The 14,023-nt window shown below is 52.6% G+C and overlaps 1 protein-coding gene across 1 annotated transcript; it reads left to right on the top strand.

Moving 5' to 3' along the window:
- Positions 1 to 365: 365 nt before the first annotated feature.
- Positions 366 to 7,058, top strand: LOC138838016 (transmembrane protein 82-like). Its single transcript, XM_070037022.1, has 6 exons — positions 366 to 453; positions 634 to 706; positions 883 to 1,057; positions 2,460 to 2,877; positions 4,409 to 4,599; positions 6,686 to 7,058. The coding sequence occupies exons 1-6, from the start codon at positions 366 to 368 to the stop codon at positions 6,839 to 6,841; spliced, it is 1,101 nt and encodes a 366-aa protein (XP_069893123.1). The 3' UTR covers positions 6,842 to 7,058.
- Positions 7,059 to 14,023: the final 6,965 nt, after the last annotated feature.

Below are 14,023 nucleotides of genomic sequence, written 5' to 3'. Positions count from 1 at the left end.
CAGACCACACCTAGGCTGAAACTGCGCAGGACCGGCATAGGTGGGCTTCAGAAAGGAGTGTAGGCTCAAAACCCTGAGGGAGGAGAAAGAGGTGGACGCCAGACTTGAGTAGGACAGAGGCCCATAGACACCCCTGTGCCTACTGCCCACATTGGACAGGGCAGGGGGGCAGCCAGGGCCCTGAACCCCAGCCTGGGCCTTCCTTCCCACAGCCCTCAAGGGTTAAGGCCCCTGGCTCCCCCCACTTGGCCTTTGACCTCTCCTGGCTCCTCCCCACTGCCAGTCCCCATACCTTTGCCCAGTGACATCACTAGGTCTTGTCCCTGGGCCCAACTAGCTGGTGGCTGGGGCCGGTCCCGGCTGCCATGTTCTCCCTGCCGTCCCTCTCTGCCTGGCTCCCCCGCCTCCCATCCCTGGAATGGGGCTCCAATCTCCTGGACAGCCTCCTGCAAGGTGAGTGCCCCCTCCATTCCCGCCTGGGCCCGGCCCCTGTCAGGTGGGCGTGGCAGGTCCCTCCCACGTGGGCTCCCCCTATCCACGTGGCCCTGAGCTAACCTGTGCCTGCACCCACACCCCATGCCTCCACCTGCGGCGGCCTCCTGGCCTCCTCTGGCCCTGCCTACCCCGTCCCAGGCCTGGTGGGAGCATTTGGAGTCTCAGTTCTGAGCAGCGTCTTGAAAGTGTACTTCTTCGTGGGCTGTGCCAAGTGAGTGGGAGGGAGGGGGATATGAAGGGGGAGGGGGTCATGTGGGGACCCTGGCCACTCTGGGGAGGGCTGGGAGGAGCACGCCTCCCCTGGTGGGTGACTGGGCCCCCCCCCGGAGGGGGTGCTGGCACTTGCTCCCTACAGTGCCCCCTCCCCACGGTGCCCCCTCCCCACAGTGCCCCCCAGCGGCAGCCTGAGAAGGAGCGCCTGCGGGCACAGTGGGCCTGGCTGGAGCCCGTGCACCTGGTGGGGCTGGCCCTGATCCTGACGGTGGTGGGGGCCCGGGTGGCCGCCCTGGTGGTGCTGGAGTTCTCCCTCCGGGCTGTGTCCACACTGCTGTCCCTGAACAAGGTGAGAGCACAGGAGTGGACTGAGGAGGATTGTTCACTGGAGCCCCTTCCTCCCTCCGGTTCAGACCAGGAGCAGTTGCCTATTCCCTGGGTTGTTGAGGGTTAAGTCACATCTGCACTCCCAGCAGATACCAAGAAAAAGAAGCTGGCTCTGGATACCAAGCTTCCCAAAGCCAGGCTTGGAACATCATTCATTCATTCATTCATCAGCATTCATTAATCCCCACAGCCTGACTGGGGATTAGTGGCTCAGGCCTGTAATCCTAGCTACTCAAGAGGCTGAGATCTGAGGTACCAGGTGCAAAGCCAGCTCCAGCAGGAAAGTCAGTGAGACTCTTATCTCCCATTGACTGCCAAAAAAAAGCCAGGAGTAGAGCTATAGCTAAGTATTAGAGCTCCAGCCTTGAGTGTAAAAGCTAAGTGAGAGCATGAGGCTTGAGTTCAAGCCCTGGTATACCCACACAGCACGCTCATGTGCGCACCCCCCACACACACACACAGTCCCCATAGCCATAGGAGCAAAGGGCTTGATGTGATCTTTTGTTCTAGGTAAAGAAACTAAGGCTCAGCTGGAGCCCACAGTCAACAGCCAGCAGGGATGGAGTCTAGGAGGTTTTTATTTTAAGACAAGCTTTTTTTTTTTTTGTCCTGGGGTTTGAACTCTGGGCCCGGGCGCTGTCCCTCAGCTCTTCAGCTCAAGGCAAGCGCTCTACCACTTGAGCCACAGCGCCACTTCCGGTTTTCTGGTGGTTTATTGGAGTTAAGAGTCTCATGGACTTTGCTGCCAGGGCTGGCTTTGAACCGAGATCCTCAGATCTCAGCCTCCTGAGTAGCTAGGATTATAGGCATGAGCCACCTGCACCCATGCTGAGACAGGCTTTTTTTTGTTATTGTTCTGGGGTCTGAATTTTGGGTCTGGGCTTTTATATTCAAGGCTAGTCCTCCACCACTTGAGCAATAGCACCACTCCTGGGTGTGTGTGTGTGTGTGGTTTAATGGAGAAAAGAGTCTCCCAGATTTTCCTGCCTTGGGTTGGCTTCAAATTGTGATCCTCAGATCTCAGCCTCCTAAGTAGCGAGGATTACAGGAGTAAGGCATCAGTACTTGGCCAGACAGGCTCATGATCTGTAGCCCAGGCTGGCCTTGACCTCATGATCCTTTTTCCTTAGTGCTGGGATTACAGGTATACCCATCCCATGCAACTTGAGTTTGAAGCCAAGTCTTCTGGGCTCTGATGGTCATCCTCCAGGAGTCAGATGGGCGAGTGGAAACCCTCCACTAGGGCCCATCCCAAAGACAGGGCTCCCCCTCTTTGGAAGGCTCTCCAGGTCCTTCAGCCCCTCCAGCCTCCTGCAGTGGAGCCTGTGTGACATGACAGCCCCCAGCAGCCGCCTCTCCCACAGGGCCCTGGGAACACAGAACACCTGAAGCTCTACCTGCTGTGCCAGTACTCACTGGGCTGCGGCCTGAGCTGCGGGCTGAGCTTCCTGCAGGAGGGCGCCCCTCACCGCACACTGAACCTGCTGCTGAGCCTGGGGCTGGCTGCACTGCTGCGCTCCAGCGCCCAGCGCCTCCGCCGCCACGTCCTCTGTCTCTACGAACTGCACAGCAGCCAGAACTACTGCGGGGTCTGCCTGGGCCTGCTGGCCGGTGCTTACCGTCTCCCCAGGCTGCTGGGCCGCTCTCTGGCCGTGGCCTTTGCCGTGGGTGACCTGGCAGCCGTGGCCCTCATCAACCGGGACTTCCTGAGCACCTCAGAGGCTGTGCGTTTCTGGACACCACTCACCATCTGCTATGCACTGCTGGTCATCTACATGCAGGGTGAGGGCCAAGAGGCTGCGTCCTCCCGACTGGTGATCACAGCCCACTGTTTGCCCCAGGCTCAGACCCCAGCTCTGCCATCCTGGTCTGGGACAGACACAGTCTGGTGGGGCATTTCAGAGCAGCTGGAGTTGCCCATGTGCAGCATGCACCAGTATACCCCAAGGGCATGGGGTAGAGGTGTTGGGGAAGGCTGGCCACATTCTTAAAGACCCCATTGATCAACCAGGCTGGGCAGTGTGATGAGAAACCACTGCAGAGTCCCAAGCAGGCAAAGGGATCTGGTTAGATGTGGTGTCTGGGATAAGCCACCTGGCTGCAGAGTAAGGAGGGGGTGGGAGCTTCAGGACCAGGCAGAAAGAACAGCAAGTGCAAAGGCCCTAAAGTGGGAATGCGCTCAATATGTCCAATGAGCAAAAAGGAAGTGTAGGAAGCAGCGGGGAATGAGTCAGCTACAAGTTGGAAGTGGCTCAGGCCACAGCAAGCAAGACCTTGCATGTCAGTATCGCGAGGTTTGGATTTTACTCTAAACTCAACAGGAAGTCCTGGGAGGGTTATAAACAGGGGAACAGCTTCATCTGGTTGATATGGCTAAAAGGTCACTTTAGCTGATCAGTAGAGACTGGATTATAATGTCAGGAACAGAAGCCAGGTGAGCATAACGGCACTTGCCTGTATTCCCAGCACTCAAGAGCTAGAAGCAAACACGATCTTGCATTTGAGGCCAGTCTAGACACAGGTGGAGAGATCCAATTCAAAGAAATGAAAAAACCATGTGGGGTGCTGGCCGCTCACACCTGTCATCCTAGCTATGTAGGGAGGCTGAGATCTGAGGATCACTGTTTGAAGCCAGCCTGGACAGGAAAATTGGTGAGACTCTTTATCTCCAATTAACCACTAAAAAGCTAAAGTACTGCCGGGCGCTGGTGGCTCACGCCTCTAATCCTAGCTACTCAGGAGGCTGAGATCTGAGGATCTCAGTTCAAAGCCAGCCCGGGCAGGAGAGACCGTGAGACTCTTATCTCCAATAAACCACCAGAAAACCGGAAGTGGCGCTGTAGCTCAAGTGGTAGAGTGCTCGCCTTGAGCTGAAGAGCTGAGGGACAGCGCTCAGGCCCAGAGTTCAAGCCCCACGACCGACAAAAAAAAAAAAAAAGCTAAAGTACTAGCCTGGAGCAAATAATCAGATTAGAGCAATGCCCAGACCCCAAGTTCAAGCCTGAGGACTGGGGGCATATGCATAAAAGAAAACAATAGAAGCCAGGAGCCATGAGAGGCTTTGGAGAGAGGAAGGTGGAAGGGACAAGGGTGTGGTATAGGAGCGTGGACTTCCATTAAGCTTTGGTGAAGTGGCTGGGGTGATCAGCAAAGGTTTGTGCAGCCAGAGGTAGGCCTGGGTTCCCCGTGCTGCTCAAAGAGGAACTGGGTTGAGGAAGGGCAGGGAGGAAGGCTGGGAGCAGGCTGGGCAGCTAAGAGAGCCAGGCCTGGGTATGGCAGTGGTTGGTGGTGACAGGTGGGGCCTGTCTTGTAGAAGAGCAGCGGCATCAGCGCTTCAGCCTGCAGAGCCAGGTCCAGACAGTTCTTGTGCGCATGGGCGGCCTCTTCGTGCTGCTGCTGACTGTGGGCCGCTGGCTGGACCTCCTGGGCATCCTTGTCTCCCTGCTGGGTGAGCTCTGGTGCCTGCTGGACGTCCATATCCTGCTGGACCTCTGCCAGATACAGGTGGGCACCCTCCTCCATATACTCCCCAGAATCTACACCCAAATCTTTGTCTCCCTTTTTCTCTCTCTCTCTCTTTCTTTCCTCTTTCTTTCTTTCCTTCTTTCCTTCCTTCCTTCCTTCCTTCCTTCCTTCCTTTCTTTCTTTCTTCCTTTCTTTCTTTCTTTCTTTCTTTCTTTCTTTCTTTCTTTCTTTCTTTCTTTCTTTCTTTCTTTCTTTCTTCCCTTCCTTCCTTCCCTCTTTTTTTTTTATTTTGTTGGTCATGAGGCTTGAACTCTGGGCCTGGGCACTGTCCCTGCTCTCTTCAACTCAAAGTGAGCACTCTACCGCTTGAGTCACAGCACTACTTCCAGTTTTCTAGTGGTTTATTGGAGATAAGAGTCTCACGGAGTTTCCTGCCCAGGCTGGCTTTGAACCATGATCCTCAGATCTCAGCCTCCTGAGTAGCTAGGATTACAGGCATGAGCCACCGGCACCTGGCCCATCTGTCTTTCTTTCTTTCTTTCTTTCTTTCTTTCTTTCTTTCTTTCTTTCTTTCTTTCTTTCTTTCTCTCTCTCTCTCTCTCTCTCTTTTTTTGGGGGGGTCCAGTCAAGGGGCCTGAAATCTGGGCCTGGGTGCTGTCCTTCAGCAATTCAGCTTAAGGCTAGTGCTCTACTGCTTGAGACACAGTGCCACTTCCAGCTTTTTTTTTTTTTTTTTTTCTGTTTATGTGGTGCTGAAGAATCGAACCCAGGGCCTCATGCATGCAAGGCGAGTGTTCTACCACTGAGCTACATTCCCAGCCCTCTCTCTTTCTTTCTTTCTTTCTTTCTTTCTTTCTTTCTTCCTTCCTTCCTTCCTTCCTTCCTTCCTTTCTTTCTTTCTCCACTGTAGGGCTTGAAATCAGGGCCTGGGTGCTGTCTCTGGAGATCTTTTACCCAGGCTAGCGCTCCACCACTTTTAGCCATAGCTCTACTTCCAGTTTTCTTTTTTTGTTTTTTTTTTGGGGGGGTCCGGTCATGGGGCCTGAACTCTGGGCCTGGGAGCTGTCCCTCAGCTCTTCAGTTCAAGGCTAGCGCTCTACCACTTGAGCCAGAGCGCCACTTCCGGCTTTTTTCTTTTTGCTTATGTGGTGCTGAGGAATCGAACCCAGGGCCTCTGGCATGCAAGGCATGCGCTCTACCACTGAGCCACCTTCCCAGCCCCCTACTTCCAGTTTTCTGATGGTGAATTGGAGATGAGAGTCTCAAGGAATTTCCTGCCTGGGCTGGCTTTGAACTGCAATCCTCAGATCTCCAGCCTCTTGAGTAGGATTACAGACGACATGAGCCACTGGTGCCCAGCTATTCCTGAATCTATACCCAAGTTCAAAAGGAGCTGGGAGGGGCTGGGAAGGTGGCTCAGTGGTAGAGCACTTGCCTTTCATGCATGAGGCCCTGGGTTGATTCCTCAGCACCACATAAGCAAAAAGAAAAAAGCTGGAAGTGGCGCTGTGGCTCAAGTGGTAGAGCACTAGTCTTGAGCTGAAGAGCTGAGAGACAGTGCCCAGGCCTAGAGTTCAGGCCCCACCATTGGACCCATCCCCCGCCCCCCAAAAAAGAGCTGGGAGCCAGGCACTGGTAGCTCACACCTGTCATCCTAGCTACTAAGGAGCCTGAGATCTGAGGGTCGCAGTTCAAAGGCAGCCTGGGCAGGAAAAACCATGAAACTCTTTATCTCCAATAAACCACCAGAAAACCGGAAGTGGTACTGTGGCTCAAGGAGTAGAGTGCTCACCTTGAGCTGAAGAGCTGAGGGACAGCACTCAGGCCCAGAGTTCAAGCCCCATGACCAACTAAAAGAAGAAGAAAAAGAAGAAGAAGAAGAAAAAAAAAAGAGCTGGCAGCCAGGGAGAGTGGGCTGGATCTCCTGATCTTCTTGCCTCTTGGTAGCTGAGCTTTGGGGTCCCTGGGAGGGAGGAGGTGCAGCAGCACCCCACCCTGCTCAGTACCCCAGAAGCCAGAATGGAGGAAGGTCTCAGTTAATGGGGGTCCTGAGGCCAAGCGGGGGGGGGGGATGGAAAATGGGTGGTGTTGCATATTGCTTTTCTCCCCTCCTTCCTTCCGACAGAGTTTTCCATCCCTGAGACCCTCGGCTGGGGCAGCACCACGCCAGCCCCCATCTCCCACTACTACTACTACTACCCTGGCAGCCCCGTCCCAGAGGATGGCCTCTCCTGACATCCCCAGGGAAGCCCTGGGGTCGGCACAGGCACTCGAGAGCTGACCAGCCAGGCCTTCTCAGGATGCTGCTCAGGAGGTGGAGTGACAGGGCGGAGCCCATCTGGACATGGGGTTGGGCCCTAAGGGGAAGGGGGACCTCAGTGGACAGGGCTCTTAGAGCCCCCCATTAGTTCCTCTTGTCAGAGTGAGCAGGGATTAGGGGTGACTGTGTCCTCAGACTAGCATCTCCCCCTCCCACCCCCCACCCCCGTCCCGCTGTCCTCGTCATGAACAATAAAGATGGTTTTCTCATCCTGTGCTTAGAATCCCAGATAAGGAGAGGGAGAGATACATGTATCTCCGGGCTGGCACAGGTGGGTTTCCTGGGGACAGTGCTCCTTGCAGAAGAGAGACTGGGGCCTGGAACAGGGTGGAATATCATACTGAGGTGCAGAGGAGCCCCGGGGGATGAAGGGAGTAGTGCCTGTCCCATCCCATCCCCGAGTGGAGCTGGAGGGAGCGTGACAGTGCTGTTGGTCCCCAGCTCCCAGCCTTGGCTTGTGGAAGATCGTGGATGTCCTTCCCATCTCCGCCCCATTCAGAGGCAAGAGGAAGGCCAGCAAAGCGCAGTGTTGGGGACCAGTTCCTCCGTCTCCCTTCGTGCAATCTCAGCTAAGCGCTGCCCTTCTTGAGCTTTTGTATGTTCCCTGCTTCCCTCTTCTGGTTGAAAATTGGGGGCCAGGGAAGTTCACAGGGCTAGCACTTCCTGAGAAATAGGTAGGTACATTCCTGTAAGGTTCTAGAATATCCTTGGCAGCTTTCTTTTTTTTTGGGGGGGGGTTGTGGGGCCTGAACTCTGGGCCTGGGCGCTGTTCCTCAGCTCTTCAGCTCAAGGCTAGCATACTACCACTGAACTACAGCCCCACTTTTGGCTTTTACTGCTTATGGGGTGCTGAGGAATCGAACCCAGGGCCTCATGCATGCGAGGCAAGTGCTCTACCTCTGAGCCAACTTCCCAGCCCAGAACACCAGCCTTGAGTGAGGATGATAAGATATCTACTCAGGCCCTAAGTTCAAGCCTCAGTCTTAGCAAAACCAAAAAAGCAAAACCAGCCACACCATCTAGGACTACTTACAGGGTATGAGTCAGAGGCAGGGCCAGGGGCTCTGGGCTTGCAAAGCCCTGGGTGGTTTTAGCACCTACAGGGTACCTGAGCATCCTCCTCTAGAATGGGGGATCCCCATGGAAGCCCCACCCCTGCCTAGGCACCAGTGCCCTTCCCTCCCGGCGGGCAGGCAGCTTGCTCCGTGTGGAGGAAATGGCTCAGCTGGGTGGGCATGGGGCCAGCTCTACCAGACCCAGACGGGGCTCTGGGCTCCAACCGGGGCCCAATGTTTTTGCTGGAAGGTGTTCCAGCCTTCAGCCTCTGGCGCTGCTGGAGACCAATTGGGGACAGGACACCACTGTCCTTTTCTTTTTATGGGCACTGGGATCGTTTTCCAAACAAAAATGTGAACATGTGAGCTGGGATAGGATTCTTTCCTTATCAAATTATTTTTGTAGGCATTATTTTGTCTGACAAGGGTATAAAAATGGCATCTGAGGGGCTAGGAAGGTGGCTCAGTGGTAGAGCTCATGCCTTGCATGCCAGAGGCCCTGGGTTCGATTCCTCAGCACCACATAAGCAAAAAGAAAAAGCCGGAAGTGGCGCTGTGGCTCAAGTGGTAGAGCACTAGCCTTGAGCTGAAGAGCTGAGGGACAGCGCCCAGGCCCAGAGTTCAGGCCTCACGACTGGATCCAAAAAAAAAAGAGTCTCACGGACTTTCCTGCCTGGGCTGGCTTTGAACCGAGATCCTCAGATCTCAGCCTCCTGAGTAGCTAGAATTACAGGTGTGAGCCACCAGTGCCCAGCTTTCTCCTCTCTTTTTTTACTTCTTTATTTATGTGTTTTTTTGTCAGTCATGGGGATTGAACTCAGTGCCTGGACACTGTCCCTGAGCTCTTTTGCTCAAGGCTACCACTCTACCACTTTGAGCCACAGCTCCATTTCCAGTTTTTGAGTGGTAATTGGAGATTGGTAATTGGACTTTTCTGCCCAGGCTGGCTTCAAACTGTGATCCTCAGATCTCAGTCTCCAGAGTAGCTAGTATTATAGGCATGAGCCACTAGCACCACGCTGTTCCTTCCCTTTCCCTTTCCTCTTCTCTTTCCTATACTGGGGATTGAGCCCAGGGCCTTCTGGTACTACTTGAGCCTGACCTCCAACCTTTCAGGCTGTTTTTGTTATTGCTTCTTTTTTTTGTTTGTCACCATGGGGCTTGAACTCAGGGCCTGGGTGCTGTCCCTGAGCACTTTTGCTTAAGGCTACCACTCTACCATTTTGAGCCACAGTGCCACATACAGTTTTCTGGTAGTTAATTGGAGTAAGAGTTTCATGGACTTTCCTACCCAGACTGGCCTTGAACCGTGATCTTTAGACCTCAGCCTCCTGAATAGCTAGGATTACAAGCATGAACCATGGTGCCTGGCTTCTATTTCGTTTTTTAGATAGGGTCTTAATAACTTGCTTAGTTTGGCCTTGAACTCAAGCTCCTCCTGCCTTTGCCTCCTGAATAGCTGAGAGGTTGGAGTCATTGCATCCAGCTTTAGACTAGTTTTTTGTTGTTGTTGTTTGTTTGTTTTTTTAATAGAGATGAGAGGAAACCAGGGATCTGTGCAACTACCAAGATGGAGGTCCTGGGATAGGGTGACATTTCTTTTTTTTTTTTTTTTTAATTTTCATTGTTATTATAAAGGGGATGTACAGAGGGGTTACAGTTACATAAGTCAGGTAAAGAGTACATTTTTGTTTGTTTGTTTGGTTGCTTTTGCCACTCCTGGAGACTGAACTCATGGTTTGGGCACAGTCCCTGAGCTGCTTTTGTTCAAGGCTAGCACTCTACCACTTGAGCCATAGCACCACTTCCTGCTTTTTCTGTTTACATGGTGCTGAGGAATCAAACCCAGGGCTTCATGCATGCTAGGCAAGGCCTCTGCCACTAAGACACATTCCCAGCCCCAAGAGTACATTTCTTTTTGGACAAGGGGGTGACAGCTTTCTAAAGAGGCGGGAGAAGCTGGGCACTGGTAGCTCATCGGACAATCAACGTTCAAAGCCAGCATAGGCAGGAAAGCCCCTGAGATTCTTATCTCCAATTAAACACACACACACACACACACACACACACACACACACCACACACACACACGCACACGCACACGCACACACACACACACACACCCCAGAAGTGAAGCCTTGGCTCAAGTGGTAGAGCACCAGCCTTGAATGAAAAACCTAAGGGACAGCGTCCAGGCCCTGAGTTCAATCCGCAGTATGGACACAAAATTACAAAAAGTAGGAGGCAGATGGCATGGCTCAGAGTGGTTACTTAGCTTGGGGAAACTGGGTGGGCCTGCCTCCCCCTTCTGAGATCCTTTACTGGTTTTTCTGAGATAAGACAGTGTCCCTGCGGGTGTCTTGCATCATTTAGCCAGTAAGTCACCACTCTGACTTTTCAGGGGCCAGACACCAGGCAGGCTCAGAGGATGCTGGGATGAGTAATTCACACACCCTCCCTGGGCCTCCAGAGGCTACCCTCCAGGGGGAAGGATAAAAACAGCATGACATCTGGGGACAATTTGTGCTGCAAAGAAAAATGAAGCTGTGTACGGGGTTAGCAGACTTGGAAAAGTGTATTTGTTATCTGCAGCTGTGGAACAAACACTGCCTCCCCAGCAACCGCAAAAGCCCTAGGCCTCACTTTTTCAATGGGTCGGGAATCCAAGTGCAGCTCGGCCATGACCCCTGCCTCAACGTCTCCCACAGACTAGGACGCAGCCTGAACTGGGTGTCCCCTGTGGTGGGGAGCCTCCTCCTCTTTTTGCAGGGGCAGCTGGCTTCCCTCAATCAAGGGAGAGGGCAAGACAGGACTCAGGCTCAGGCTGGAAGCAGCCATCTTTGGGTCTTGGGGTCACCGAGTATGGGAAGTTGGGAAGTGACTTGCGTTTTTTGTTGTGTGCTGATTCCGGTGTTTGGCTTTTTTGTGTAAGCTTGGTGTTTTGCCATATGAGTCATGAGCCATTCCTCCTCTTCTGACTTTTTGCTTTTTTCTTATTTTTTTGCCAGTCCTGGGGCTTGAACTCTGGCCTGGGTCCTCTACCTGAACTTCTGTGCCTGGGTGTTGTGCTCTTTTGCTTGAGGCTAGCACTCTATCACTTGAGCCACAGTGCTATTTCCAGCTTTTTCTGTGATTAATTATAGATAAGAGTCTCACGAACTTTCTGCCTGGGCTGGCTTTGAACCAGAATCCTCAAATCTCAGCCTGCTCAATAGCTAGGATTACAGGTGTGAGCCATTGCCCCCTGGCTTCTTTTTGCTAATTAAATGGAGATGAATCTGCAGATTTTTCTGCCTGGGCAGGCTTTGAGCCTTCATCCTTAGATCTCAGTCTCCTGTGTAGCTAGAGCCACCAGCACACCCCACTTGACAGCCATGTTTTTTGCCACACTGTATTATAAGAATGTCACCAGGCTCCACCACCATCTCCAGTGAGGACTAAACAAAGGGGTAAGCCTGGGCCCTCAGGAGATGCTTGAAACTTGCCCACATGTGAGTTCAGGGCTGAAGGTCCTCGTAAGGTACGAGGCTGTCACTGAGGTAAGATTTCAGATCTAGGGAGACAGTCTGGCTGGAGAGTTGATTGGGAAGTCAGAGTAGGGATGAAATCAAATGCTAAGAAATCCCTTTAGGAAAAAAAGCACATTTTTCTTGGCTGTACTGGGATTTGAACTTAGGGCCTTACGTTTGCCAGGCAGGCATTCCACCACTTGAGCTACAGCTCACATTCCTTTAGGAAAGGGAATTGCAATTCATTATTGGAGAGGTGCAGATTGGAGTCCATTCTTCTGACATCTTTCTGGGCCGTTTGCCAGGAACGGCTAATGGAAAGGTTTTCTGAGTAGAACCCGGCCTCCCTGCCTCCCCCACCCCCACAACCATACCCTTACCCTTCCCAGAGGCCTCACAAACACGTGAGTTCTATTAACTTCGCAGTGAGCCCACGGGGGACCAGGCAGGAGTTTGGTGATCAGAACCCACTGGGGGCTAGTTTCCCCTGTGCTGAAAGAATGAGGCTTTGGGGATTAGGGTGCTGGGAGACACCTGCTAGAATCTGCAAGATTCATCTCCAGTTAATTAGTAAAAAGAAGCCAGGTGGCAGTGGCTCACACCTGTAATCCTAGCTACTGAGGAGGCTGAGATCTGAGGATCACAGTTCAAAGCCAGCCCAGGCAGGAAAGCCTGTGAGACTCTTCGATTAATCACAGGGGGGTAGATACTATCAGGAGTGGAGGTGTCCAGTGGGAAGGAGCTCAAGGAGGGTGCGGGGATCTGTGAGGGGACAGAGGTAAAATGCTGAGGGCTTGGAGTCCCTCCAAGTGAGGGTTGCCTCCTCACTGGGCACAGGAGCTCTGACCACAAGGCCTGGTCATCCCCCACTCCTCACCCCTCACTCTGGGGTCCGTGGGAACCAGCAGGCTTGGTCAGGGCTGGCTTAGGCTCCGGAACCAGGAGGGGATTAACACATAGACATGTTGTCACAGCCAGGGCACTGCCTAGTGAGGCAGATGGCCACAGACTTGGGGCCTGGGAATGGGCACTCGGTGTGGCTAGACCTATGGCTGGGTCATTGCCCTCTAATCTATTTTTTGTTATTGTTTCGAGACAGACTGGATCTTCCTATGTAACCCAGACTGGGTTTGAACTCTCTATCCTCCTGCCTGCTAAGATTACAGGTATGCAATACCATACACTGTCCTTACTTTCCCAGCATGGCTCTTGAGCAATAACTGCTCTAAAACTTGGTTTCCTAGGTCCAGGGGCCTGGAGCCAGACTGTGTGAGGAGCTCACGAATGGATGACTGTGAGCAAGTTATTTCAGGCCTTGTTTTTGTTTTTGCTTTGTTTTGTTTTGGTCCGGTCGTGGGGCCTGAACTCTGGGCCTGGACACTGTCCCTCAGCTCTTCAGCTCAAGGCTAGCACTCTACCACTTGAGCCACAGCGCCACTTCCGGCATTTGTCTTTTTGCTTATGTGGTGCTGAGGAATCGAACCTAGGGCCTCATGCATGCAAGGCAAGCGCTCTACCACTGAGCCACCTTCCCAGCCCTTTTTTTTTTTTTTTTTAGGTTCTTTAGTTTTTGTGCCAGTCCTGGGACTTGAACTCAGAGCCTGAGCACTGTCCCCTGAACTTATTTTGCTCAAGGTTAGCACTCTACCACTTGCACCACAGCTCCACTCTGGCTTTTCTCCTTCTCTCCCCCCCCTTTCTTTCTTTTCTTTCTTCCTTCCTTCATTAACTATTTTTTTGTCAGTCGTGGGGCTTGAACTCTGGGCCTGGGCGCTGTCCCTCAGCTCTTCAGCTCAAGGCGAGCGCTCTACCGTTTGACCACCACACCACTTCTGGTTTTCTAGTGGTTTATTGGAGATAAGAGTCTCACGGACTCACAACTCTGACCTGCTACTTTGGTGATGATTGTTGAGTCCATGCTCAAGCTTGCAATAAATGGCTCTCGTGTGCTTGCATCGGATTCAGCTCCTTGGTCTTTTGGGGTCTGCGGCCTGGCACAACAGTCTCACCCCAGCATTGACCATGTGGCAGATGCGCCATCTTGGCATCATGGAAGCTCAGCTGCTGTTTCGGGCCAACTCAATTTCGCACCAACTAGACTTGATTCTGTGACCCTCCCCCCTGACCTGACCAGCCCTGGCACCATTATGCCATGCCACATGTCTGTGTCTTGTCTCCTGTGTACTGAAAGGTTTCTTGTTGTTGGCAAAGTTTTGTGTTTTAAATTGACCATGTGGTTCCATGATAATTAAGCAAAGTAATACTGCTAGAATTCCAAAAACTTTAAACGGCCGATTTTAAAATCTAAGCATGCTCCATCATGTGTGTACCAACATGTCTGTCGATTTGTCTATCTGTAAAATATGAATAAACGGTTATAGTTCCAAAGTTTAAAAAAAAAAAAAAGAGTGTCATGGACTTTCCTGCCCGGGCTGGCTTTGAACCGTGATCCTGAGATCTCAGCCTCCTGAGTAGCTAGGATTACAGGCGGAGTGAGCTACTGGCACCCGGCTAATCTTTTTTGTTTCACGTCTCCACCCGTCCCAGTTCCATTTCCCACAGGATGTACACCAATAGTC

Source organism: Dipodomys merriami, unplaced genomic scaffold, assembly GCF_024711535.1.
Source record: "Dipodomys merriami isolate MVZ:Mamm:240054 unplaced genomic scaffold, mDipMer1.0.p SCAF_28, whole genome shotgun sequence".
NCBI classification, from domain to species: Eukaryota; Metazoa; Chordata; class Mammalia; order Rodentia; family Heteromyidae; genus Dipodomys; species Dipodomys merriami.
This window is presented reverse-complemented; position numbering and strand designations above follow the sequence as displayed.

Excerpts from the sequence above, each read along its gene's own strand:
- LOC138838016 (XM_070037022.1), top strand. The coding sequence starts at position 366 with ATGTTCTCCCTGCCGTCCCTCTCTGCCTGGCTCCCCCGCCTCCCATCC. Across the intron at positions 454-633 it reads CCTGGACAGCCTCCTGCAAG|GCCTGGTGGGAGCATTTGGA; the intron begins GTGAGTGCCCCC and ends ACCCCGTCCCAG. Across the intron at positions 2,878-4,408 it reads GCTGGTCATCTACATGCAGG|AAGAGCAGCGGCATCAGCGC; the intron begins GTGAGGGCCAAG and ends CCTGTCTTGTAG.